The sequence below is a fragment of the Eptatretus burgeri genome, chromosome 3 (assembly GCF_056783735.1).
Source record: "Eptatretus burgeri isolate ZD-2024b chromosome 3, Ebu_testis_v1, whole genome shotgun sequence".
In the NCBI taxonomy this organism is placed as follows: domain Eukaryota; kingdom Metazoa; phylum Chordata; class Myxini; order Myxiniformes; family Myxinidae; genus Eptatretus; species Eptatretus burgeri.
Genome location: NC_140963.1, coordinates 6,158,900 through 6,186,601, shown reverse-complemented (window position 1 = coordinate 6,186,601; position 27,702 = coordinate 6,158,900). Strand labels below are relative to the sequence as shown.

The following is a 27,702-nucleotide window of genomic DNA, read 5'->3' as shown; positions in this document are numbered from 1 at the left end:
TTTTGGGGGGGGGTGTAAATCATTTAAAACATGTAGAAATGCAAAAAAAAAATTTTTCTCTAACAATTTTTTGGGGAGGGGTTGGAAATCACTTAAATCATGTGGAAATGCAAAAAAAAAAATTTCCATTTTGGGGGGAGGTAACAATTTTTTTGGGGGGGTGTTGGAAATCACTTAAAACATGGAGAAATGCAAAAAAAAGAAAATTTCTCTAACAATTTTTGGGGGCGGGAGGGGGGGGGTTGGAAATCACTTAAAACATGTAGAAATACAAAAAAAAATTCTCCAACATTTTTTGGGGAAGGGGGTTGGAAATCACTTAAAACATGTAGAAATACAAAAAAAAATTCTCCAACATTTTTTGGGGAAGGGGGTTGGAAATCACTTAAAACATGAAGAAATGCAAAAAAAAGAAATCTAAATTTTGTTGAAAAAAAAGTTGCAAAATTTTTCTTTTCTCGAACAATTATTTTTTTTGGGGGGGGGTGGGAATCACTTAAAACATGCAGAAATGCAAAAAAAAAAAATTTCTCGAACAATTTTTTTTCTCTAACAATTTTTTTGGGGGGGGTAACAATTTTGGGGGGGAGTGGAAATCAATTAAAACATGTACAAATGCAAAAAAAAAATTCCCCTTTTTTGGGGGGGGGTAAAAAAAATTTTGGGGGGGTTGGAAATCACTTAAAACATGTAGAAATGCAAAAAAATAATTTTTTCCTCTAACAATTTTTTTGGGGAGGGGGTTGGAAATCACTTAAAACATGTAGAAATGCAAAAAAAAAAATTGTTTTCTAGAACAATTTTTTTTCTCTAAATTTTTTTGGGGGGGGTTGGAAATCACTTAAAACATGAAGAAATGCAAAAAAAAAGAAATCGAAATTTTGTTGAAAAAAAAGTTGCAAAATTTTTTTTCTCTCAATTATTTTTTGGGGGGTGGGGGGGTTGGAAATCACTTAAAACATGTAGAAATGCAAAAAAAAAAATTTCTCATTTTTTTGGGGGGGGGTGGAAATCACTTAAAACATTTGGAAATGCAAAAAAAAGAAAATTTCTCTAACAATTTTTGGGGGCGGGAAGGGGGGTTGGAAATCACTTAAAACATGTAGAAATACAAAAAAAAATTTCTCGAACAATTTTTTTTTGGGGGGGTAACAATTTTGGGGGGGAGTTGGAAATCACTAAAAACATGTAGAAATGCAAAAAAAAAATTCTCCAACATTTTTTGGGGAAGGGGGTTGGAAATCACTTAAAACATGAAGAAATGCAAAAAAAAGAAATCTAAATTTTGTTGAAAAAAAAGTTGCAAAATTTTTTTTTCTCGAACAATTATTTTTTGGGGGGGTGGGAATCACTTAAAACATGCAGAAATGCAAAAAAAAAAATTTCTCGAACAATTTTTTTTCTCTAACAATTTTTTTGGGGGGTAACAATTTTGGGGGGGAGTGGAAATCAATTAAAACATGTGCAAATGCAAAAAAAAAATTTCCCCTTTTTTGGGGGGGGGTAACAATTTTTTTGGGGGGGTTGGAAATCACTTAAAACATGTAGAAATGCAAAAAAATAATTTTTTCCTCTAACAATTTTTTGGGGGAGGGGGTTGGAAATCACTTAAAACATGTAGAAATGCAAAAAAAAAATTGTTTTCGAGAACAATTTTTCTTCTTTAAATTTTTTTTGGGGGGGGGGGTTGGAAATCACTTAAAACATGAAGAAATGCAAAAAAAAAAGAAATCGAAAATTTGCTGAAAAAAAAGTTGCAAAAATTTTTTTCTCTCAATTATTTTTTTGGGGGTGGGGGTTGGAAATCACTTAAAACATGTAGAAATGCAAAAAAAAAAAAAAATTTTCTCAATTTTTTTGGGGGGGGTGGAAATCACTTAAAACATTTAGAAATGCAAAAAAAAGAAATCAAAATTTTGTTGAAAAAAAAGTTGCAAAAATTTTTTTTCTCTAACAATTCTTTTTTTGGGGGGGTTGGAAATCACTTAAAACATGTAGAAATGCAAAAAAAAGAAAATTTCTCTAACAATTTTTGGGGGCGGGGTTGGAAATCACTTTAAAACATGTAGAAATGCAAAAAAAAAATTTTCACGAACAATTTTTTTCTCTAAATTTTTTTTTTTGGGGGGGGGGGTTGGAAATCACTTAAAACATGTAGAAATGCAAAAAAAAGAAATCGAAATTTTGTTGAAAAAAAAGTTGCAAAAATTTTTTTCTCTCAATTATTTTTTTGGGGGGTGGGGGGGTTGGAAATCACTTAAAACATGTAGAAATGCAAAAAAATAATTTTTTCCTCTAACAATTTTTTGGGGGAGGGGGTTGGAAATCACTTAAAACATGTAGAAATGCAAAAAAAAAAAATTGTTTTCTAGAACAATTTTTTTTCTCTAAATTTTTTTTTTTGGGGGGTGGGAAATCACTTGAAACATGAAGAAATGCAAAAAAAAAAGAAATCGAAAATTTGCTGAAAAAAAAGTTGCAAAAATTTTTTTCTCTCAATTATTTTTTTGGGGGGTGGGGGGGTTGGAAATCACTTAAAACATGTAGAAATGCAAAAAAAAAAATTCTCAATTTTTTTTGGGGGGGGGGGTTGGAAATCACTTAAAACATTTGGAAATGCAAAAAAAAGAAATCAAAATTTTGTTGAAAAAAAAGTTGCAAAAATTTTTTTTCTCTAACAATTCTTTTTTTGGGGGGGTTGGAAATCACTTAAAACATGAAGAAATGCAAAAAAAAAAAATTTCTCTAACAATTTTTTGGGGGAGGGGTTGGAAATCACTTAAAACATGTAGAAATGGAAAAAAAAATTTCCCATTTTGGGGGGGGGGTAACAATTTTTTTGGGGGGGGGTTGGAAATCACTTAAAACATGTAGAAATGCAATAAAAAAGAAAATTTCTCTAACAATTTTTGGGGAAGGGGGTTGGAAATCACTTAAAACATGAAGAAATGCAAAAAAAAGAAATCTAAATTTTGTTGAAAAAAAAGTTGCAAAATTTTTTTTTTCTCGAACAATTATTTTTTGGGGGGGTGGGAATCACTTAAAACATGCAGAAATGCAAAAAAAAAATTTCTCTAAAATTTTTTGGGGGGTAACAATTTTTTGGGGGGGAGTTGCAAATCACGAAAAACATGTAGAAATGCAAAAAAAATTTTTTTTTCTCAAACAATTTTTTTTCTCCAACAAATTTTTTTTTGGGGGGGGTTGTAAATCATTTAAAACATGTAGAAATGCAAAAAAAAAAATTTTCTCTAACAATTTTTTGGGGAGGGGTTGGAAATCACTTAAATCATGTGGAAATGCAAAAAAAAAAATTTCCATTTTGGGGGGAGGTAACAATATTTTTTGGTGGAGTTGGAAATCACTTAAAACATGTAGAAATGCAAAAAAATAATTTTTTCCTCTAACAATTTTTTGGGGGAGGGGGTTGGAAATCACTTAAAACATGAAGAAATGCAAAAAAAAGAAATCTAAATTTTGTTGAAAAAAAAGTTGCAAAATTTTTTTTTCTCGAACAATTATTTTTTGGGGGGGGTGGGAATCACTTAAAACATGCAGAAATGCAAAAAAAAAATTTCTCTAAAATTTTTTGGGGGGTAACAATTTTTTGGGGGTGAGTTGCAAATCACGAAAAACATGTAGAAATGCAAAAAAAAGTTTTTTTCTCAAACAATTTTTTTTCTCCAACAAATTTTTTTTGGGGGGAGTTGTAAATCATTTAAAACATGTAGAAATGCAAAAAAAAATTTTTTTCTCTAACAATTTTTTGGGGAGGGGTTGGAAATCACTTAAATCATGTGGAAATGCAAAAAAAAAATTCCCATTTTGGGGGGGGGTAACAATTTTTTTGGGGGGTGTTGGAAATCACTTAAAACATGGAGAAATGCAAAAAAAAGAAAATTTCTCTAACAATTTTTGGGGGCGGGAAGGGGGGTTGGAAATCACTTAAAACATGTAGAAATACAAAAAAAAATTTCTCGAACAATTTTTTTTTTGGGGGGTAACAATTTTGGGGGGGGGTTGGAAATCACTAAAAACATGTAGAAATGCAAAAAAAAATTCTCCAACATTTTTTGGGGAAGGGGGTTGGAAATCACTTAAAACATGAAGAAATGCAAAAAAAAGAAATCTAAATTTTGTTGAAAAAAAAGTTGCAAAATTTTTTTTCTCGAACAATTATTTTTTGGGGGGTGGGAATCACTTAAAACATGCAGAAATGCAAAAAAAAATTTCTCGAACAATTTTTTTCTCTAACAATTTTTTTGGGGGGGTAACAATTTTGGGGGGAGTGGAAATCAATTAAAACATGTGCAAATGCAAAAAAAATTTCCCCTTTTTTGGGGGGTAACAATTTTTTGGGGGGTTGGAAATCACTTAAAACATGTAGAAATGCAAAAAAATAATTTTTTCCTCTAACAATTTTTTGGGGAGGGGTTGGAAATCACTTAAAACATGCAGAAATGCAAAAAAAAAATTGTTTTCTGGAACAATTTTTTTTCTCTAAATTTTTTTTTGGGGGGTTGGAAATCACTTAAAACATGAAGAAATGCAAAAAAAAGAAATCGAAAATTTGCTGAAAAAAAGTTGCAAAAATTTTTTTCTCTCAATTATTTTTTTGGGGGGTGGGGGGGTTGGAAATCACTTAAAACATGTAGAAATGCAAAAAAAAAAAATTCTCAATTTTTTTTGGGGGGGGTGTAAATCACTTAAAACATTTGGAAATGCAAAAAAAAAATCAAAATTTTGTTGAAAAAAAAGTTGCAAAAATTTTTTTCTCTAACAATTCTTTTTTTGGGGGGGTTGGAAATCACTTAAAACATGTAGAAATGCAAAAAAAAGAAAATTTCTCTAACAATTTTTGGGGGCGGGGTTGGAAATCACTTTAAAACATGTAGAAATGCAAAAAAAAAATTTTCACGAACAATTTTTTTCTCTAAATTTTTTTTTTGGGGGGGGGGGGGTTGGAAATCACTTAAAACATGTAGAAATGCAAAAAAAGAAATCGAAATTTTGTTGAAAAAAAGTTGCAAAAATTTTTTTCTCTCAATTATTTTTTTGGGGGGTGGGGGGGTTGGAAATCACTTAAAACATGTAGAAATGCAAAAAAATAATTTTTTCCTCTAACAATTTTTTGGGGGAGGGGGTTGGAAATCACTTAAAACATGTAGAAATGCAAAAAAAAAAATTGTTTTCTAGAACAATTTTTTTTCTCTAAATTTTTTTTTGGGGGGGGGGGTTGGAAATCACTTAAAACATGAAGAAATGCAAAAAAAAAAGAAATCGAAAATTTGCTGAAAAAAAAGTTGCAAAAATTTTTTTCTCAATTATTTTTTTGGGGGTGGGGGGGTTGGAAATCACTTAAAACATGTAGAAATGCAAAAAAAAAAATTCTCAATTTTTTGGGGGCGGGTGGGAATCACTAAAAACATGCAGAAATGCAAACAGAAAAAATTTCCCTAACAATTTTTTGGGGGAGGGGTCGGAAATCACTTAAAACATGTAGAAATGGAAAAAAAAATTTCCCATTTTGGGGGGGGGGGTAACAATTTTTTTTGGGGGGGGGTTGGAAATCACTTAAAACATGTAGAAATGCAATAAAAAAGAAAATTTCTCTAACAATTTTTGGGGGCGGGGGTTGGAAATCACTTTTAAAACATGTAGAAATGCAAAAAAAAAATTTTCTCGAACAATTTTTTTCTCTAACAATTTTTTGGGGGGGGGTTGGAAATCACTTAAAACATGTAGAAATGCAAAAAAAAAAAAACATTTTTGGGGAGGGGGTTGTAAATCATTTAAAACATGTAGAAATGCAAAAAAAAAAATTTTCTCGAACAATTTTTTTTCTCTAACAATTTTTTTGGGGAGGGGTTGGAAATACTTAAAACATGTAGAAATGCAAAAAATTTTTTTTTCCAATTTGGGGGGGGTAACAATTTTTTTGGGGCGGTTGGAAATCACTTAAAACTTGTAGAAATGCAAAAAAAAGAAATCGAAATTTTGTTGAAAAAAAAGTTGCAAAACATTTTTTTTCTCTAACAATTATTTTTTTGGGGGGGTTGTAAATCATTTAAAACATGTAGAAATGCAAAAAAAAAATTTTCTCTAACTATTTTTTGGGGAGGGGTTGGAAATACTTAAAACATGTAGAAATGCAAAAATGTTTTTTTCCATTTTGGGGGGGTAACAATTTTTGGGGGGGTTGGAAATCACTTCAAACATGTAGAAATGCAAAAAAAAAGAAATCGAAATTTTGTTGAAAAAAAAAGTTGCAAAAATTTTTTTCTCGAACAATTATTTTTGGGGGGGGGTTGGAAATCACTTAAAACATGTAGAAATGCAAAAAAAATTCTCAATTTTTTTTTTTGGGGGGGAGTTGGAAATCACTTAAAACATTTAGAAATGCAAAAAAAAGAAATCAAAATTTTGTTGAAAAAAAAGTTGCAAAAATTTTTTTTTCTCCAACAATTCTTTTTTGGGGGGGGGTTGGAAATCACTTAAAACATGTATAAATGCAAAAAAAAAAATTTTTCTCTAACAATTTTTTGGGGAGGGGTTGGAAATCACTTAAAACATGTGGAAATGCAAAAAAAAATTCCCATTTTGGGGGGGTAACAATTTTTTTTGGGGGTTGGAAATCACTTAAAACATGGAGAAATGCAAAAAAAAGAAAATTTCTCTAACAATTTTTGGGGGCGGGAGGGGGGGGTTGTAAATCACTTAAAACATGAAGAAATGCAAAAAAAAGAAATCGAAATTTTGTTGAAAAAAAAGTTGCAAAAATTTTTCTCTAACAATTATTTTTTTGGGGGGGGGGTTGGGAATCACTTAAAGCATGCAGAAACGCAAAAAAAAAATTCTCGAACAAATTTTTTCTCTAACAATTTTTTTTTGGGGGGTGGGGGGTTGGAAATCACTTAAAACATGTAGAAATGCAAAGATTTTTTTTTCCTTTTTTTTGGGGGGGGGGTAACAATTTTTTTGGGGGTTGGAAATCACTTAAAACATGTAGAAATGCAAAAAAAAAAAATTTGGGGAGGGGTTGCAAATCATTTAAAACATGTAGAAATGCAAAAAAAACAATTCCCTTTTTTTGGGGGGGGGGAACATTTTTTGAGGGGGGGTTGGAAATCACTTAAAACATGTAGAAATGCAAAAAAAAAATTCTCAATTTTTTTTTTGGGGGGGGGTTGGAAATCACTTAAAACATTTAGAAATGCAAAAAAAAGAAATCAAAATTTTGTTGAAAAAAAAGTTGCAAAAATTTTTTTTTCTCCAACAATTCTTTTTTGGGGGGGGGTTGGAAATCACTTAAAACATGCAGAAATGCAAAAAAAAAATTTTTCTCCAACAATTTTTTGGGGAAGGGGGTTGGAAATCACTTAAAACATGGAGAAATGCAAAAAAAAAAAAAAGAAATAGAAATTTTGTTGAAAAAAAAGTTGCAAAAATTTTTTTTCTCTAAAATTTTTTTTTTTGGGGGGGGGTTGGAAATCACTTAAAACATGTAGAAATGCAAAAAAAAAAAAAGAAATAGAAATTTTGTTGAAAAAAAAGTTGCAAAAATTTTTTTTTCTCTAACAATTCTTTTTTTGGGGGGGTTGGAAATCACTTAAAACATGTAGAAATGCAAAAAAAAAATTTTCTCTAACAATTTTTGGGGGAGGGGTTGGAAATCACTTAAAACATGTAGAAATGCAAAAAAAAAAAAATTCCATTTTTGGGGGGGGTAACAATTTTTTTGGGGGGTTGGAAATCACTTAAAACATATAGAAATGCAAAAAAAAAAAAATTCTCTCGAACAATTTTTTTTCTCAAACAATTTTTTTTGGGAGTGGGTTGTAAATCATTTAAAACATGTAGAAATGCAAAAAAACAATTTTCTCGAACAATTTTTTTTTGGGGGGGTAACAATTTTTTTGGGGGTTGGAAATCACTTAAAACACGTAGAAATGCAAAAAAAATTCTTACAATTTTTTGGGGGGTTGGAAATCACTTAAAACATGTAGATATGAAAAAAAATTTCTCTAAATTTTTTTGGGGGGTAACAAATTTTGGGGGGTTGGAAATCACTTAAAACATGTAGAAATGCAAAAAAATAATTTTTTTCTCGAACAATTTTTTTTCTCCAACAATTTCTTTTGGGGGGGTTGTAAATAATTTAAAACATGTAGAAATGCAAAAAAAAAAATTTCCCCCTTTTTGGGGGGGGGTAGCAATTTTTTTTGGGGGGGGTGGAAATCACTTAACATGTAAAAATGCAAAAAAAAAATTTCTCTAACAATTTTTGGGGGCGGGAGGAGGGGTTGGAAATCACTTAAAACATGAAGAAATGTTGAAAAGAAAAAAAAGAAAACCAAGAAAAAAAAGAAATCGAAATTTTGTTGAAAAAAAAGTTGCAAAAATTTTTTTTCTCTAACAATTATTTTTTTGGGGGGGGATTGGAAATCACTGAAAACATGTAGAAATGCAAAAAAAGAATTTTTTTCTCTTACAATTTTTTGGGAAGGGGGTTGGAAATCACTTAAAACATGTAGAAATGCAAAAAAAAAAAAATTTTTCTCCACCAATTTTTTTTGGGGGGGTAACAATTTTTGGGGGGGTTGGAAATCACTTAAAACATGTAGAAATGCAAAAAAAAAAAATTTCTCTAAAAATTTTTTGGGGAGGGGTTGGAAATCACTTAAAACATGTAGAAATGAAAAAGAAAATTCTCTAACAATTTTTGGGGGCGGGGGGGGGTTGGAAATCACTTAAAACATGTAGAAATGCAAAAAAGAATTTTTTTCTCGAATAATTTTTTGGGGAAGAGGGTTGGAAATCACTTAAAACGTAGAAATGCAAAAAAAAGATTTTTTTCTCGAACAATTTTTTTCTCCAACAATTTTTTTTGGGGGGGGTTGGAAATCACTTAAAACATGTAGAAATGCAAAAAAAGAAATCGAAATTTTGTTGAAAAAAGTTGCAAAAATTTTTTTCTCAAACAATTACTTTTTTGGGGGGGAGGAGGTTGGAAATCACTTAAAACATGTAGAAATGCAAAAAAATTCTCACAAATTTTTTTGGGGGGTGGGTAACAATTTTTTTTTGGGGGGGGGGTGGAAATCACTTAAAGGATGTAGAAATGCAAAAAAAAAAAAATGTTCCCTTTTTTGGGGGGGGGTAACAATTTTTTGGGGGGGGTTGGAAATCACTTAAAACATGTAGAAATGCAAAAAAAATAAATTCCCTTTTTTGCGGGGGGGTAACAATGTTTTTTGGGGGGTGGAAATCACTTAAAACATGTAGAAATGCAAAAAAAAATTCTCTAACAATTTTTTTGGGGGGTAACAATTTTTTTTGGGGGGCTTGGAAATCACTTAAAACATGTAGATATGCAAAAAAAAAATTTTGGGGGGGGGTGGAAATCACTTAAAATATCTAGAAATGCAAAAAAAAAAAATTTTTTTTCTCGAACAATTTTTGTTCTCCAACAATTTTTTTTGGGGGGGTTGTAAATCATTTAAAACATGTAGAAATTACAAAAAAAAAATTTTTTCCATTTTTTGGGGGGGGGGTAACAATTTTTTTGGGGGGTTGGAAATCACTTAAAACATATAGAAATGCAAAAAAATATTTTTTCCCTCTAACAATTTTTTGGGGAGGGGGTTGGAAATCACTTAAAACATTTAGAAATGCAAAAAAAAGAAATCAAAATTTTGTTGAAAAAAAAGTTGCAAAAATTTTTTTTCTCTAACAATTATTTTTTGGGGGGGGTTGGAAATCACTTAAAACATGAAGAAATGCAAAAAAAAAAAATTTCTCTAACAATTTTTTGGGGGAGGGGTTGGAAATTACTTAAAACATGTAGAAATGGAAAAAAAAATTTCCCATTTTTGGGGAGGGGTAAATTTTTTTGGGGGGGGTTGGAAATCACTTAAAACATGTAGAAATTCAAAAAAAAAATTTTTCTCTAAATTTTTTTTGAGGGGGGGGGGTGTTGGAAATCACTTAAAACATGTAGAAATGCAAAAAAAGAAATCGAAATTTTGTTGAAAAAAAAAGTAGCAAAAAATTATTTTTCTCTAACAATTATTTTTTGGGGGGGGTTGGAAATCACTTAAAACATGTAGAAATGCAAAAAAAAAAAAATGTTTTTCTCTAACAATTTTTTGGGGGAGGGGTTGGAAATCACTTAAAACATGTAGAAATGCAAAAAAAAATTTCTCTAACAATCTTTTTGGGGGGGGGTTGGAAATCACTTAAAACATGTAGATATGCAAAAAAAAAAATTTTCTCTAACAATTTTTTGGGGGAGGGGGTTGGAAATCACTTAAAACATGTAGAAATGCAAAAAAGAAATTCTCTATTTTTTTGGGGGGGGGGGGACAAAGTCCAAAATTTAATGGCATGATCCTTGGACCATACCTAACCCCCCCACCAGGTTTCGTCGAAATCCGTCGAGGAGTTTTTCCGTAACTGTTCACAAACAAACAAACAAACAAACAAACAAACAAACAGAAAGGGGTGAAAACAGTAACCTCCATCCATCTTCGAAGATGGCGGAGGTTAATAAAAGGATTTAAAACAAGGAAAAAAAGACGTAAAACGTCATAGCCTCGGTTGTTGTTTGAGTAATTTTGCTTTCCGGAATTAAAGGGAGAGCCCATATTGATTCACAACTAAAATGGCCACCAATCTACCATTTGGCCATCTTTGATCAGATCGCAAAATTGTCAGGCGCATGTATGCCATCGTGTACTGTGCTTGTGCCAAGTCTGAACAAAATTGGACCATGCACGTCTGAGAAATAGGTTGGGGACACGTTTAAGTAACAAAATGGCCGCCAGTCGGCCATCTTGAATCTGATGTAGGAAGAAAAAAACAACCATCATTCATCATGTGCGAGTGTGAAGTGTGAACATCGGTAAGTGCATGTCCGAGAAATGGTTGAGGACGTGTTCAACATCGGGTTTTTGCACAAGTAAAACGGCCGCCAGTCGGCCATCTTGGATCACGTCGTGAAACAAAATGATGTGCATATGTATACCATCGTGTGTCGTCGTTGTGCCAAGTATGAATAAAAATTGGTCCATATATGTCCGACATATGGTTGCACACGAAAAATCGAGACCAAATCCACAAGCGCCGTTTCAGACCAAGTCCAATCGGGGGTAATAAAGCATGACGGACATGGAAGGAACACACAAACAACAACTAGAACGGCATTCGTAGAGCACACAGTCTTGCCTCGCGTGTTCGTTCTGAACAAAAATACCATCATTAACTGAACACGCTACTATTATGGTCTATATACCCGAATCATCCATGCACCCTATTATGTCACATAGTTTCTTGGTATGGGTAATGAATGTCATAAATTTAATTCTTCGTTCTCATTGTGTCATCGATCAGATATAAGAAGACATAAGAATAGATCAGATAAAACCACATTTTTCAAATAAAGATTTCAATTCAACCAATTATGGCTGGAATACCACTTCATTGATGACATCATCATTATCAACCCATATACCCCATAGGGAGTTCATGACAGATGTCAGGTTTCAATTTTTTTCATCCAGCAGTTTCAGAGAAAATGAGGTCTAAATTTTTTCCCCTTTAATCAAATATCACTGCCATACTATGTGACCTATGACGTCAGAGCTAGCAATAAAATATTCTCCATTGGGAGTCTCTCCTCTGTTTAAAGTTTCGCATTGATTAGACAGCGGTTGCAGAGAAAAAAAAATAATTTTAAAGCGAAAATATATGGAAGCGCAGAGACAGACAGACAGACAAGCATGGCATTGCAATAGTCTCGCATCCCCTTTGGGGTGAGGATAACAACAACAGGTTACAAAAGATCCTTTTTTATTTTTCTTCGCATGTTTCACATCATTTAACATCGTCATTGAGACTCAAAGATACATGCAATGCATTTGTTTGAGGGCAACATGCTCCCTTTTGATTAAACCTGCCAGCCAAACGATAAGTTTGCACGGCTTGTGGTCATCAAGACAACCAGAAAGTGCCATGCTGCGAAAACAGCCAAAAATAAGTGAGAAAGTTCAAATTTTACACATTAAATCAATCATTCAGGCACTTCACAATATAGATGGATTGTGAAGAGTAAAAATTGGAGATTATAGGGTTTTCTTTTTTTTAATGACCTTCGGTGGGCAACCATCGCACAGGCTTGACGGGCCTAATGGCCTCCTACATTGAAGTCCATGTAAGATAACTCAAATTAAAAAAAAATGCAATGACCGAAGGCTAGCGATGCAAATATGGTGAAATCCACTGCGTGAAGCATAGATTGATAGCACAGGGCAGTGGGGATTTACAAGTGCTTATGCATTCCTACACTCGACTGGGTACCACCACTACGCATGCAAAATTTGGTGGAGATCGGCCCAGCCATGGTTATTTTTTTTTTTCTATGATTTTTCAGATACACGTACACACATACATACAAAGCAGAGAAATGCCTTCTTTAATATAGCAGGATTACTGCAAGATCTCTTAAACAACATTTTGTTTGTTCACTTCCCATTCATCTCCATTGGTGTTGTTTTCGGGCCCACCCATCCCATCAAATCCCGCACCATTGCATTACACGTCCTTGACAGGTATATCAGCTTGGTGGGTGTCACTTCCGGCTGACAATTATCAAAATCTTGGAGTTCTTGGTGCTCTATAGCCTTCACGTCCTATCAAATCCCATCCCATCCAACCACCAATCCTTGACACGTATATCCGCTCGTTCCTACATAAATGTCGATGCAAAACAAACATTAATGAACATGACAACTTGCTCCTTAAATTTCATATTTTTAGCTATTTTCCTCTTGTACACAAAGTTACGAGAGATTAAGAATTGGTGCAACAACTAATAAAACAGCAACAGCAACACTGCTGTTGGAGGAGCAACAGCAACAAAATGTGCAAATTCAATGCACTCCTTTTTTTCCTTCTTCTTTAAAACAAAAATTTTAAAAAGTAAATAAGCACTTATATTCACAAATGCAGATTAAATGAAAGACAAAGTGGTTATTCAAAAGAGCCCACCTCTTGTTTCGCATATCATGACGTTACTAAAATGACTGGAAGCACCATCTTGGGAGAACCAACGGAGTTTGAGGTCGTAAGAGGTCTCAGGAAGAAGGCCATGCAGAAGGTATTCTTCACGCTTACCTGTGCATGAATCAAGGGGAGAGGACAAAAGTTTTTTGTTTTTTTTAACAACAAACTTTTCAAAGAGTGTGAAAGAAGAAAGCTTGTGCATCTCTCCGACTGCCAGCTGACTGCACCATGTCCGTACCTTCGAGCAGTAATTGGCTGTAAGCGCTCTCGTCGTCACTGTCCGTCGGCCGATAGTAAACGGCGATGGATCGGATCATCTCACTGCGCATCTCCACTGGCAGCTGATCATGGAAGACAAGATGCGAATCGGGGGAATGGTAAAAGGAGGAATCACATTATTCATAGCAGAAATGCTCGTTGAACCATGTAGATCCCGCGGAATGACCGGTTGATGTAAAATGTAAATTATAGCCAAACTGCACCATTGTATCAAAACAAAACAAGCAAATACAAAACAATGAAGATGCAGGAAAGGCAACTTTGCCCCACCTGACATGAATGGCACCGCAACCAAGCACTAAAGCAATAACCACATCATGGAACAAGTCCGACGGATGAGCACACATGCAAGGGAGGGAAACGACACCACAAGATGCAAGATGAGACTAAAGAAAGGTTCTTCTTTTGAAGGCAACACAGAGGAGCCACCTGTATGCAATTTCCCTCACGTTTCGGTTTATGTTTCACAAATAAAGTGATTTATTTGTTCTTGAACTTCAAAATGTTCCTTTTCTCACGAGCCAGCAAAAAGGAAAATTTTAAAGCAAGAGTATGACAGATCAATTCAGAAACACAATAACTTCTCTCCAACAACAAATGACTTCGTAAAAAGCACTTTTTGTCCTTTCTCCACGATTTTCGTTTTTAAAATCACAAAACACAATTGCAAAAATTCGATAAATGACCGCAACCAGACGGGGAAAAGGAATCGACCTCCCTGGCATTATGCCGTGAGCCTCACGTCAACTTGCACCCACTCCCCTCACCCCCCTCCCCCCCAACCCCACACAATTAACTAACCTTGCATCTGCTACACATCTCCAAGCCTGAAATGCGATCACAAATTCTGCCACGTTAAGCACCACGAGATGTAAATTGCATCTTTCCTTGGCCATTATCAGAGATTCACAAAAACTTCAAAAAATAAAATACAATAAAATAAAACACTAAATCTATTTAAATACCCTTTTCCAAATATTTTCTGAACTTGAAGTCATGACAAAAGAATGCGAGAAACATTGAGTATTACCTGCCAAGTTAACTGGATGGTGGTAGAGCTGGCTGCCATTGCTGCTTTAATTCGAGGAGCAGGAAGGGTTGGAGGTCCACCAGCTAGAGAGGGTGGACCAGGATGCGGAGGATCATGAGATGGCACGTAGAACAGGTGTGAAGGGGAGCTCCAAGGTCCACGGCCATGAGGACCAAGAGCCGCCACGCGGAAACGGTAAACGGCACCTAGGCTCAAACAGAGTGCAAAGGGGGAATTGATAGGGGTACTGCAACACGGATCAGAGAAGTATTTAATTCCAATGAATCAAAACTACAAATAATTATTTATGAATCAAGTAAACTACTCACTCAAGTTTTTACTTCATTTATTCAAGAGTATCAGTATCCTGTGCATGTGCAGCAAAAAGAGGGGTTAAGCAAGTGGTTCACTTTGTGTGTGTCTGTGTGTCTGTCTTCAAATATCAGTTGATGTTTAAAGCGAACCAAGAGTCCCCTGGGAGGATTCACCGGGACCTTTGGTTCATTCCTGAAGATGAAAACAGGATTTCAAGCATTTCCTTTGAATGCAAGTTCGACAAGTTCGTGCGACAGAAGGACCAGTATTTTGGCACCCCGCACCATCAAAGTCGTGTCGTCATTTATATTTTTATTTCTGGCAAACGGTTTTTGGAAATTTTGCTGCATAAGGTCTTTAAACTTCATGACCGCCATTGTGCTGCTGGTGAGCAGGGCTCAGCAAAAATATCGGATATACGAATCGTGTTCAACCAACGACAAGAGAAGACGTCTTCACCTTGACGATCAATGTACTCCAACATGATAAATACAGGATAGAGAGTATAGGTTTAACTAGAAGGGCACTCGGTAGAGTGCATACCTCCATTACGTAATGCCTCATCCACGAGAACATATCAGGCCCAATACATTTTTGAAATATCATGCTATAGATCGTTTTTGGCCCGATCTCTCAATGGTGAAGAATCACTGAAAAATTTCTATTCGTCGGATCCGGATCTTCACGAAAATCGAATCAGTTCGTCGTTGTCACACACCGAACCTATCAACAAAATTTCATCCGGATCCGTCAACAACTTTTTGAGATATCCTGCACACAAACAAACAGAAAGGGGGTGAAAACGTAACCCCCATCACATTCGACGGCCGAGGTAATAATGAACCTCATGAATAGGTTGCTTGTCAATTCCCACCAATTCCCAAATCCCAACCCTTCTTGCCTCACCACAAAATCTTTGTTCATGAAATTAATACATCGCAGCATCCTGAAGAAAAAGCTCTGCTGCTTGCTCCCATAATTGATGCGAATGTTTGTTAACTTGCCAAGCATTCTGTGCATTTTGTTCTATTGGAGGCAGCCTGCAGCCATGATACGGTGACAGAGTTCGTACGGCGCCTGGAAATCCTTGAATCGCATGGAATTTTGTTACCTTCAAAATCAAGTTGCTCATTTGACTGACATGCTCCTGCAGCACGAACCCCCAAAAAATAAATAATAAGAATGACACTCAGAAAAGAGCGCGTACATCTGCCAGGCTGAACAGCTTACGTGTTGCGTCCCACCGATAGGCCGGATCTGCTGACCTGAACCAAAATCTAATCACCCTGTTCTTGTCAAACACCCGACTTGTCCACCAAGTTTCCTCCGAATCTGTCTAACGTTTTGATATATCGTGCTTGATATCGTTTTTGGCCCCATCTCTCAAGAGTGAAAACATCGCTTTAAAAATATACTCGTATCCGGATCTGGATCTTGAAAATCGAATCGATTCATCCTTGTCACATGACCAACCTGTCCAGAAAGTTTTGTCCGAATTAGTCCACAACTTTTTGAGATATCCTGCTCACAGACGGAGACAAGATAAATGGGGGCGAAAACATAACGTCCGTCCACCTTCGGTGGTGGAGGCAATACTGTGTTCATTCAGGTCCTCTCGGAGAATGAGGAGACGTAACCTTAATGGAGAACGATGACGATTTTCCTGCAATAATTACGTCCCGTTAGCTTTCTCTTATTATTTGAAGAACTCTTGGTCAGGTCTAGTGATCAGCTGTATTTAGGTTAACCTGGCCTGGAAAATGCTACACGTAGCCTAAAAAAGGCTTGCAATTTTCGAGAGGTCAAGGTGTACGAAACCACGAGTGAAAACCTTCACTGAGCCTCTTCGAACAGCAAAAGTGGCAAATTTAACTCCTAGTAACTTCTGACGACGTGAAGGTAAAGAATAAAGGATGATTAAAGAAAGACATAACGACAGGGGAGACAAAGGCACGCTCGAACAGGAACAAACCTGGAGCCAAACCGGTGACTCGAGCTGCCCTTCGCGCGCCTTGTACACTCAAAACTACAGCTCTCCATTCACCCCTCCCCCTAAGACGTCTCCGTTCCTTTCTGCCGCCATTTTTGCTTCTCCTCATTCCCTGTGCATTGCTGCCGGTCCTTCTTTTCACAGGACCCGATGTACCCGAGGTGATCGCACTGCCTTTTCGCCTCCAACTTCCTGGTTTTCGACGGCCCCTTCGGCTCGGCCACACGTTCCTTTGTGCTTCAACAGTGTATGCTGTTGGGGGTAAATCTCCCTGTGGTGTCCAGGAAACGAAAACCCCTCCACTTGAACCTCCTGCCACCTGTGCCCTCACTCCAGTGGGAGCTGTTGGGAGACGGAGGGGCAGGAGATAAAGAAATGACATACCGCATTGAAATAATTAGACTTTCTGTTACCCAAGAGCCCATCCTCAACACATTACACACCTCTTCCCCCCCCCCCCCACATTATTGTGAAGAGTTCAACATTGGTACGCAGTTATGCAGTTACATTGGTTACCTGGAGGCCTGTCTTGGGATACTGGAGGCTGAGAATGTGGTTGAACAGCTCGTTTGGGAGAAGAATCAGCATCGACTGCCACACAAAACCACAGATTAAAATGACACTCGGAATGGTAACGACGAGTGAAAGAAAAGTGTACCGCGAACATTTAAACCAAACATATCCGCAGAAAGATCAGCAATTAGAGAGCCAAAGATGTATACTGGTCGATGGGGAAGTCCAAAAACAATGCACCAGAAGTTGTACAGAAGACAAGTGAGGCGGGCTGGCCATGCCCCGCTGAACCTCGCGCTTCAATTCGAAGATCGTAGCATGAATCCGGGAGAAGGCCCGGCAGGCGGAGACCACGTTGATCTCCGGGCACACGCATGCTATTCCAGCGTGATGGAGGTTCCACCTTGGCAGGTGTTGGTTTGACATCTGTGATCTGCAAGGTGTGCATAAGATTGAACAAGGGTCACATTGTTCAATTTACCTTTATTTTCTGTCTTTGATTCACTCAAGCTGGACCAAGGGGTCAGGGAAGAAAATATATATATACATACACACACACACACACACACACACACACACACACACACACACACACACACACACACACACACACACACACACACACACACACACACACACACACACACACACACACACACACACACACACACACACACACGGAGCATGCAAGAGGAAAAAGAAATAAACAAGAGAAGTAAAGTTTTATTTGTAGTTTTAAAAAAGGTGAACCTGAAAAAGGTTTGTTAAAAAAAAAAAGAAACCAAAAAAAACCCCCCATGGATCTTCCATGGTTCTATCAAAATGAAGCTATCGGGTTTAAGTATTTAAATATGCCCGAGATGTCTTATAGAGAATGTTACGGTCACACTGTGTCGGTACAGGCCGGGTGCATCATGGTGTTTGGCATCCTGTCGAAATGAAACAAAATACTGAGAATATGGGACAAACGGCATCGCGGGAAGCTTTGAAAAGGGACGCGGAGCACTTTGGTGGAAAAACGGGACGATCCCCTAAAATATGGGACAGCTGGTCATCGTTCATAATGAAAACCAAACAAAATTGGCAGAATACCGATTAATTATTAGGATTAATCTCTGAACTTTCAAGCCTGGGCTTGAACCTCGGCATGGCTATAAACTCTCATCCTGATGTTTTGGAGGCAAAGTGAAGCATCAATGTTGCACCGTCCCTCAGATGGACATTAAACTGGGTGTCCTCTCTGCCAGCATTAGTTGGGGGGGGATGTTAATGATTCCAAGACGTACTTTAGGAAAGCGAAGGCGAATTATCACCTGCACAATCAACAAATTACAAATTATTTCCCAAATTAACATCAGGGCATGGACTGAGAGTATGGACAATCATAGGTTGGCATTCAAGAGGAGGAAGACATTCCTCCTTAGGAAATGTTAGGATCAGCCAATTCCATCTAATTGCACACAAAATTCGAACATTTATGTACCATAATACATGAAGATGGAGACAAATATTAAGTAAAATGAGGGTTTTGGTAACATCGGCACTTCGAAAATTATGCCATGGCGGAGGGTTTGGTAACTTGGCCTTAGTTTTTGCACAACAATCAATTAATTACTTCCGACATTGAATATGGACGGAGTTTATGTTTTCACCCGTGTCTGTTTGTAAGCAGGGTATCCGAAAAAGTTGTGGATGCATTCGGACGAAACTTAGTGTGACACTTGGGAGTGTGACAATGAGAATTGACTCGATTTTGGTGAAGATCCGGACGAGAATTTTTAAAGTCATTCTTCACCATTTAGAGATTGGGCCAAAAGGATATAGAACAGCTCAAAAAGTTGTGAACAGATTTTTTTTATGTATACTGAACAGATCAGGATGCAGCATAATGAAAAGGAACAGCAGAAAGAGGGAGGAAAACATCAACAGCAGAGCCAAAGGCCAAGACAGAGGGATGCGGAGGAGGAATGGGGGAGGGGGGGCAGGAAAGGATGCATGGGGTGGACAAGATGGATACAGCAGGGAAAACTGGAAATTTGGAAAGGAGGAGGGATTGTGGTGGAGTGGGGGTTAACGAGAGTAGAAAACATCATGGCTTTGGATCGAGGACGATCTAAGATGGTGATGAACAGCTATTTTTTAAGACGTGGAGGAAGAATGAGATTGAAGAGGATGTGGAAGTTGCTTCCACAGGTGGACAAAGGAGAAACAAATGAGTGGAGGTGAGTATCGATTCTGGATTTAGGGAGCTTCACCGGAAGGGGATTGATGGTGGGCTGTGTTCCTCCGCAGAAACCCGGGGTGTGGGTGGACAGAGCACAGAAAGAGCAGAGGGTGCAAGACCAGAAAGGAGGCAGTAGAAGACAGAGAGACCACCGACCTGTCTGTGATGGCGAAGTGATGAGCCCATTGAGACTCGGCTTCAGTGCGGTAGATTCCAATAATTTTAAAGGCCTTGGTTTCCACGGCGTCAAGCTGAGCAAGATCTGAGGCAGGGGAGCCAGCCCCCCGCAGGGGAGAGCAGTACTCCATGAAGCTGCAGATTAAGGCTTTGGAGGTGGATAGGAGTTCAGGTGTGCGAAGGAAAGACTTTGTAGAATGGAGGATGCCCAATTGGCAGCTGGCTTTGGAGGCCAACTTTGAAATGTGGTTTGCCCAACAAAGATCATGGCTGATAGTGAGACGCAGGAGTTTGAACAACTGAACTTCCTCAAGATGATAGTTAAGAAAGTAGTTGGGAGGGTTTGCCAGACGGTCCTTTCAGAGAGAGATTGTGAGAGTGTGAGATCTGCCAAGATTTACACGTATTCCAAGGGTTTGATCAACTTGTAATTTATTTTTTTTTTTTCAAGATCTGAAAAGAGGGAAGATGCTGCAGCCTGCCTGTATGAATAAAGAAGGATGTCACGGTAGAAGGTGGAGTCATCAGCAAATAGATAAAGAGGATTTTCCAGAGTTGGAGGGATAATTGATCAAGATCAGGAATAGGACTCGGTCCGAAACACTGACTTGGGGAAATCCAGCTTTGACAAGGAGACGAGATTTAAGGATTCTGCCGAGAGCCACATGTTGGCTACGAGAGGGGAGGAAGTCGGTAAGACATGTGTGGGGTTGGTCTTGGATGCCATGGGAAGAGAGGTTGGAGAGTAAGGCAGGATGCCAAACTGTATCAAAAGCACGAGATATGGTGCCTTCAGAAAGTATTCAAACCCCTCGAACTTTTCCCATTTTGTTGTGTTACACACTGAATTTAAAACAGATTAAATTTAAATTTTTTGTCAGCCATCTATACAAAATACCCCATAATGACAAAGTGAAAACATGTTTTGATAAATTTTTACAAATCAAATGATAATGAAAAGCTGAAATGTGCAATTTCCGCAAGTATTCAACCCCCTGAGTCAATACTTTGTAGAAGCTCCTTTGGTAGTGATTACAGCTTCCAGTCTTCTTGGGAATGTCTGTGTCAGCTTTGCACATCTGGATTCAGGATTTTCTCCCATTCTTCCTTGCAGATTTGCTCAAGCTCTGTCAAGTTGGATGGGCAGCGCTGGAGAAACGGTAATCTTCAAGTATTTGCTTTGGCTGTATGCTTGGGAGTCATTGGCTTGTTGGAACTTAAATCTTTGCTGTAGTCTCAGGTCTTTTGCACTCTGAAGCAGGTTCTCAAGGATTCGCCTGTATTTGGCTCCATTCATTGTTCCCTCTACCCTTACAAGTCTCCCAGTCCCTGCCGTTGAAAAATATCCCCATAGCATGATGCTGTCACCACCGGTCGGGATGGTGTTAGATTGGTAATGAGCTGTGTTTGGTGTCTGCCAGACGTCGCGCTTTGCATTCAGGCAAAAGAGTTCAGTTTTCGTCTCATCAGGCCACAGAATCTTTTGCCTCATGCTATCACAGTCTTTCCCATGCCTTTGTATGAACTCCAGATGTGCCGTAATGTGCCTTTTTCTCAGTAGTGGCTTCCATCTGGTCACTCTCCCATAAAACTGAGATTCGCGAAGTTCTGCAGAGATTGTTGGCCTTCTGGCAGGTTCTCCCATCTCAACCAAGGAACTCGGTAGTTCTGTCACAGTGGTCATTGGGTTCTTGATCACCTCCCTGACCAAGGTCCCTCTTGCCCGGTTGTTCAGTTTAATCAGACGGCCAGATCTAGGAAGAGTCTGGGTAGTTCCATTTCCTAATGATTGAGCTCACTGTGATCTTGGGAACTTTCAACACTAGAAATTTTTCTATCCTCTTCCCCAGATCTATTCCTCCTCACAATTCTATCTCAGAGTTCTACGGACATTTCCTAGGACTTCATAGTTGAGTTTCTGCTCTGACTTGCACAGTCAACTGTGGGAACTGATATGGAAAGGTGTGTTTCTTTCCATATCATGTCAAATCATTTGAATTGGCAACAGGTGGACTCCAATCAAGGTGTGGAGACATCTCGACGATGATCAAAGGAAATTGGATGCACCTGAGCTCAATTTGGAGTGTCATAGCAAAGGGGTTGAACACTTATTGACGCAAGAGTTTCCAGATTTTTATTTTCACTTAATTTGTAAAAATGTCTGAAATAAATAAATAAAACGTTCCACTTTTACGTCATGGGGTTACGTGGATTATGTGTAGATCAGCGACAAATAATTTTTAATTTTTTAATTTATTCCATTATAAAGAAAGTCTGTAACACAATATGTGAAAAAGTCAAGGGGTGTGAATACTTTCTGAAGGCACTTCACATACAGAGAGGTGGCCTCCATCCATTGTTGGACGAGTACAAGCAGCGTGTCCAAGGTGGAGTGACAACAACACAACAGGTATTTTTAAGGCCATTTTCCCTGCTAGAGAGGGGGGTTAGCCTTGCGGGACCCATGACAATCTTCTCCATCATGGTTCCCTTTTTGAGGCAATGTTTTATGACCAGATGCCCTTCCTGACGTCAACCCTTTTAGTCGCCTCTTCCGACACGCAGGGATACGGTCAGTACACCTATTCTAAACCGGGGCACACACAGGGAGTCCACGGTGTAGTGACCTGGTCTGAAACCCGCAAATTGGTGGATTATCGCAAAACTTGGTGGATGAGTTGGATAGGTGACAAGAACAAGCCAATTACATTCTGATTAAGGCCCAGACGCAGATCTGACCCATCAGTGGGATACAAAAATGTAAACTGCAGCCTGGTGGAGGTACGTGCTCTACTGAGTGCCGCTCTAGTTTATATTTTGCTCTAAGTCTGACTTTCGTTCGCTTCCCAGACCCACCACAAAACTGTCATCCTTGGGGGGGGGAGGGGGGGAGGAGGGGGGAGGATAAACCATTGACATTGTCCTTTGTAAGGGACAATAAGCCAGCTGTCTTGTATGCTCGCATTCAGTGGTAGATGATATTAGACATTCCATGGTATCTTTGATAAACAAAATAGACCACTGTGATAGCGGTACCAAGAAAATAAAACAGGTAAATCATATTCGATTCTCAGATATACAGTGGGAAAGGGAGGGGGGAAGGGAGAGGGGGAGGGGGAGTCACTGCTGCATCAGCACCATACCACACCTTTAGAAGAGAAGGGAAATAAACAGGTGGATGAGCAGTACGCATGAATGCTGCACACACATGAAGTCACAGCTCAAGACAGAGATTAAAACACTTAGAATTTAGATCAAAGTAGTTCAAAGCTTACATGTAGAATCACAGGAATCATACCGCCCGTGTCCCAGCCACAAGCAGTTTCAATTACAAAACTTTTTATTTAATTTTTATAAAGCAAGTTAAAACAAAATGGCTTTTCTGATATAAAAAAAAATTAAAAGAGCGGTAGGAAAGAAATGACGAAGGAAAAAGGTGACCATGAAAATGTGGCAAAAACAACAATAGTTCATCATGAAAACAAGATTCAATTGAAATGATCTGTGGTGAACTCACCTTGCGATATCTGACAAGGTACACGGCGACCTGGCTCGCAGCACCAACCCCTGGTCGCCAGCGCAGGTCATAAAACGTGGAGTCGGGCCCTTTCGGGGAGCTCACGATAACGGGTGGGATGGGACGGTCCACTTTGGGAGTCGGCTGGGGTGACGTGCCTCCAAAGGCTCCAGAGGAACCGTCGCTTGAAAGCTCTGCAGCTGAGGATGACGCGACGTTCGAAATCTCGTTTGTTTTTTTTTGCAAATTAAAATGCACAACTGCGAACAAGGTGAAAACTCAAACCCAAAAGACTTACCGGCAAGCAAGGCAAGGAGGCAGTAAGCAGACAAGATGGCATCCATGGGACCACAGGAAGGATTCAATAAAATGGAGTTGCTTCAAGGAGCGACCTGCGACAATGAAACTTTTCATCAAAACTACAAAGAGCAATCAGAGAATTACACACCCTCAGCGGGACTGGTTTTGTGTGCTGCAGTGTTTGTGTGGTGTGCTGACGATGCATCGCCGACGCAGGTTTATGTTCAGACACCGGACAAACAGACGTTTCATTGCATCGGTTCGTGTTCCAATTGTCTGTATTTTGCAGACATAAGTACGTATTTTATAGATACATGTATTTTAAAGTACGTACTTTATAGATGCACTCACATTCATAATACAGCACTCATACATTCTTCATAGTGTATATACCGGGCGTAGTGGCGTGCGCCTGTAATCCGGCTACTCTGAGGCTTGGGTTGGAGGATCGCTTGAGGACGGGGGCTCTGCACTGGGCAGGGTGTAGAGCAGACCGGAATCATGGCGAAACCCAAATCCTGATCCCTGTGTCGTAAGAGGCGACCAGGGTTGCGTAAGGAAGGGCATCCGGTGTAAAACCTGTGCCAAATCAGTATGCGGATCATAACGGATGATCTGCTGTGGCGACCCCTAACGGGAGCAGACGAACAACAATAACATTCTTCACAGTGTATCCGATATAGACATGCTCGCTTTGTAATAGTACGTACTTTATAGGCATGCTGTGGCCGGCACGAACGCACACTCGCCTCGAAGCTACCTAGGCTGGGTTTGAATCCCGACCCAGCTATAAACTGTCATCCTGGTGTTTCACAGGCAGGGCGACTCATCGATGTGTGTGTGCCGTCCCTCGGATGAACGTTAAACGGGAGTCCCGTCTGCTGGCGTTAGTCGGTGAGCGTTAAAGACCCCACAGGGTCGTTCGCGAAGCGTTGGCGAGTATCCGTCAGCACCGTGAAAGAATTACAAATTCCTGCTCGAACCAGCAGGGGGCACTGCATCAGTGGCACATCCACACTCACGGCGATGATGCGAACCAGCAACCACAGGCTTCACACAAAAAAAATGATGATGATGATAAACGTGCTCGCTTTGTAATAGTACATACTTTATGGACGTACTTGCACTCTAATTGTACATACCTATAAGAAGTACTCAATTGGGAAAAGAAAAAAGAAAGAAAGAGTTATTGTGTGATACTGTTAACAACTGGGCGGCATTGCGGCCAACATGAGCGCATTGTGTGCGGACAGACAGACAGACAGACAGACAGACAGACAGACAGACAGACAGACAAACGGACCCAAATGTAGTCCCCTCTCCACTGGCAAGCGTAATTATAGAAGTTTTTAAAAAAGGCGTTAGATGTGTAAAAGTGACGGATTCATCTTGGCCGAGAATCATTCCACATGGACAGATCGTCTAAAAACAAACAACCCAGGGAGCATGGACATGACGGAAATAACTCACCTTCAGGCAACAGGAACTCATGAAAGCATTCCACTCACACATCACCACCAAAACCTCACACCCAGTCTTCTTCTTATTTTGATTCTTCTCCTTGCGTATGGCAGCTTGGTTGCCGGGTAGGTATCGTTTTGTTGGCGCGTGACTCTGCCTCCGAAGCTGTGGTCCTCTTACCAGTACACTTTTTTTTTTGTATACCTTGTCGAGGCTCGTATGAGAGCTAACACACAACGCACACCATGCAGGACATGAGGCAAGAGAGGAGGGAGTGGGAGGGACAAAACAGTGGGGAACAGACACATTAGGAGATCTGTGGAAGGGAGAGGGATGGGGATGGGGATGCGACGGGAAACATGGCGAAGAGAAGATGGACATTACAGGGACTTTCAGGAAGGAAAGCAGGGAATTTGAAGGAGGTGGGTTTGGTGGATTATCGGGGGTAGAAAAGATCAAGGATTTGGATGGGGAAAGATAAGAGGTGGTGGTGAACAGCTGTTTTGAAAGGTGGGAGGGAAGAATGGGAAAGAATAGATTGATGGAGTTTATTCCAAAGGCGGGAAAAAGAGGAATGAAAGAGTGAAGATGAGCAGTGATTCGTGATTTTGGTAGTTTTACCAGAAGGGGGTTGTGGGCGGACCTTGAGCGCCCTGTGGAAATGTGGTGGGGACAAATCGCAGAGAGAGCTGTGGGGGCGGAGCTGGAGAGGAGTCGGTAGAAGACAGAAAGACCACCGACCAACCTGCGGTGATTGAGTGAGAGGCCCAAAGACACAGCTTCATTGCGGGAGATGCCAATGATCTTAAAAGCCCTGGTTTCGACAGCGTGAAGCCGAGAAAGGTGGGAGGCAGGAGCACCAACCCAGAGGGGAGAGCAGTACTCCATCAGGATACGGACAAAAGCTTTGTAAGTGGTCAGGAGCTCAAGAGGGCCGAGGAAGGACATTGCACGACGGAGGATTCCCAGTTGGTGACTGGCTTTGGAGGCGAGGTTTGAAATGTGGCTTTCCCAGGAAAGAACATGGCAGATAGTGAGACCCAGAAGCTTGAAAGAAAAGACTTCTTCCAGAGGATTGTTGAGAAAGTGGATGGGGAGGGGGGTTTCTCAACGGTCCTTTCGAAGAGACATAGTGAGAGTGTGAGATTTGTCTGGATTGAAAGACATGTTCCACGTGTTAGACCAGTTTGTGATTTTATCCACATCTGCAGTGAGTGAAGAAGCTGCTGCTTGTCGGTCTGAGGGATGGCCGATGGTACGGCAGAGGGTGGAGTAATCAGCAAACAGATATAGAGGATTTTCCATGGAGTTGGAGAGATCATTGATGAAAACCAGAAAAAGAACAGGGCCCAGAACGCTACCTTGAGGAACTCCAGCCTGGACAGGAAGAGGGGATGAAAGAACTCCATTTAGGGCCACACGTTGACTACGACAGGAGAGCAAGTCTGTGAGCCATGAGTGGAGATGGCCTTGAATACCATGGGAAGATAGTTTGGTGAGCAGGGCAGGGTGCCAGACTGTGTCAAAAGCACGTGATATGTCCAGGGATACGGCTCGGATTTCCTGTCTGGCATTGAGGACCTCCATCCATTGATGGGAGAGCAGAAGAAGCATATCCAGGGTAGAGTGACCTGGTCTGAAACCAAATTGATGATCGGAAATCAAGCCATTGGAGAAGAGGAAGGATTTCATGTCTGAAATGATGATGGATTCCATAACCTTGCTAATGATTGGGAGAAGGCTGATTGGTCTGTAGTTGCAGGGATCTGTTTTTGCACTTTTTTATGCAGGGCAGTGATGTTAGCAGATTTCCAAGCAGATGGCAGATGACCTTGGGCAAATGAGAGGGTGAATAGAACAGAGAGAGGGTGAGCAAGAGCAGAAGAGCAGGCTTTGAGGACACGTGGGCTGATGCCGTCTGGACCGGTTGCAGAATCTGAGTCGAGGTTTGACAGCAAGCTCTCCACCTTGTCAGGAGAAAAGGACACAGAGTCCAGTGACAGTTCGGTGCAACTGGGTAAGGTGGGTAGAGATAGTGATGGGTTTTTGACACAAGATTTAGCTGCAAACACCGAGTTTAGGCATTCAGCTTTTTCATGTGCGGTATCAGCAGTGCGGCCATTTGAGGGAAGGGGGGGGGATGGAGGGGGAACATACACCAGAAACAGATTTGATTAGATGCCACCAGAATTTTGAGGAGGGAGAGAGGTTTGAGAGTTCAGACTTGAGATGAGAAAGATGTTTTTTCTGGCTCTCCTGAGGGTGGATACACACTTGTTCTGAGCTTTGTGGAAGGAACTGAGATTTCCCTCAGTTGGGTTTGCTTTCCATGAAGCAAAGGCAAGTTGTTTCAGGACAACTGCCTCGCCACAAGCTTCAGTAAACCAAGGGTGGGAGGAAGGGTAGGACAACTGAAGACGAGAGGGGATAAATCTGTGCATGAGGGAGAGAAAGTTTCTTTGAAAGAATTCCCAGGATGCGTTGATGTTGGAGAAATTGGAGATGTTGGAGATGAGTTGAAGAGACCAGTCTATAAGTTTGATGGCTGCCCGGAGACCCTGCCAGTCGGATTGAGTGAAATGCCAGACTCAACGGCGGTGAGGTGGTTCTCTGATAACAGCCAGAGAGATGTCCACTTTGACAAGGACGTGGTCAGAAGAACTGATTGGAGCAAAGGAAGAGCAGCAGATATTGTCAGGGAAATTTGTCAAAATCAGATCCAGAAGAGATGGAGTACCATTGGTTGAGATCCGGGTCGGGAAGTTGACCGATTGAGTCAGTCCCAATGAGTCGCAGAAAGCTTTTGCTGAGGTGCCATGGCAGGTGAGAAAGGT

The 27,702-nt window shown here is 39.5% G+C and overlaps 1 protein-coding gene across 7 annotated transcripts in view; it reads right to left on the bottom strand.

Annotated features, from left to right (window-relative positions):
- Window positions 1-27,702, bottom strand: part of LOC147029336 (cell adhesion molecule-related/down-regulated by oncogenes-like) — a 94,045-nt gene that overhangs the window by 50,776 nt on the left and 15,567 nt on the right. For 6 of the 7 annotated variants that reach the window (XM_085872317.1, XM_085872314.1, XM_085872318.1 and 3 more), the window contains exons 2-9: window positions 23,406-23,499; window positions 23,108-23,307; window positions 17,430-17,622; window positions 17,193-17,267; window positions 16,659-17,018; window positions 14,372-14,577; window positions 13,301-13,403; window positions 13,048-13,173 (exon numbers count right to left, since the gene is read on the bottom strand). In XM_085872317.1, the coding sequence (XP_085728443.1) occupies window positions 13,048-13,173; window positions 13,301-13,403; window positions 14,372-14,577; window positions 16,659-17,018; window positions 17,193-17,267; window positions 17,430-17,622; window positions 23,108-23,307; window positions 23,406-23,451 (1,309 nt within the window). In that variant the 5' untranslated portion in view covers window positions 23,452-23,499. Of the gene's footprint in view, window positions 1-13,047; window positions 13,174-13,300; window positions 13,404-14,371; window positions 14,578-16,658; window positions 17,019-17,192; window positions 17,268-17,429; window positions 17,623-23,107; window positions 23,308-23,405; window positions 23,500-23,800; window positions 23,824-27,702 lie in introns of those variants that run through there. The other variant, XM_085872315.1, reaches the window with a different exon arrangement.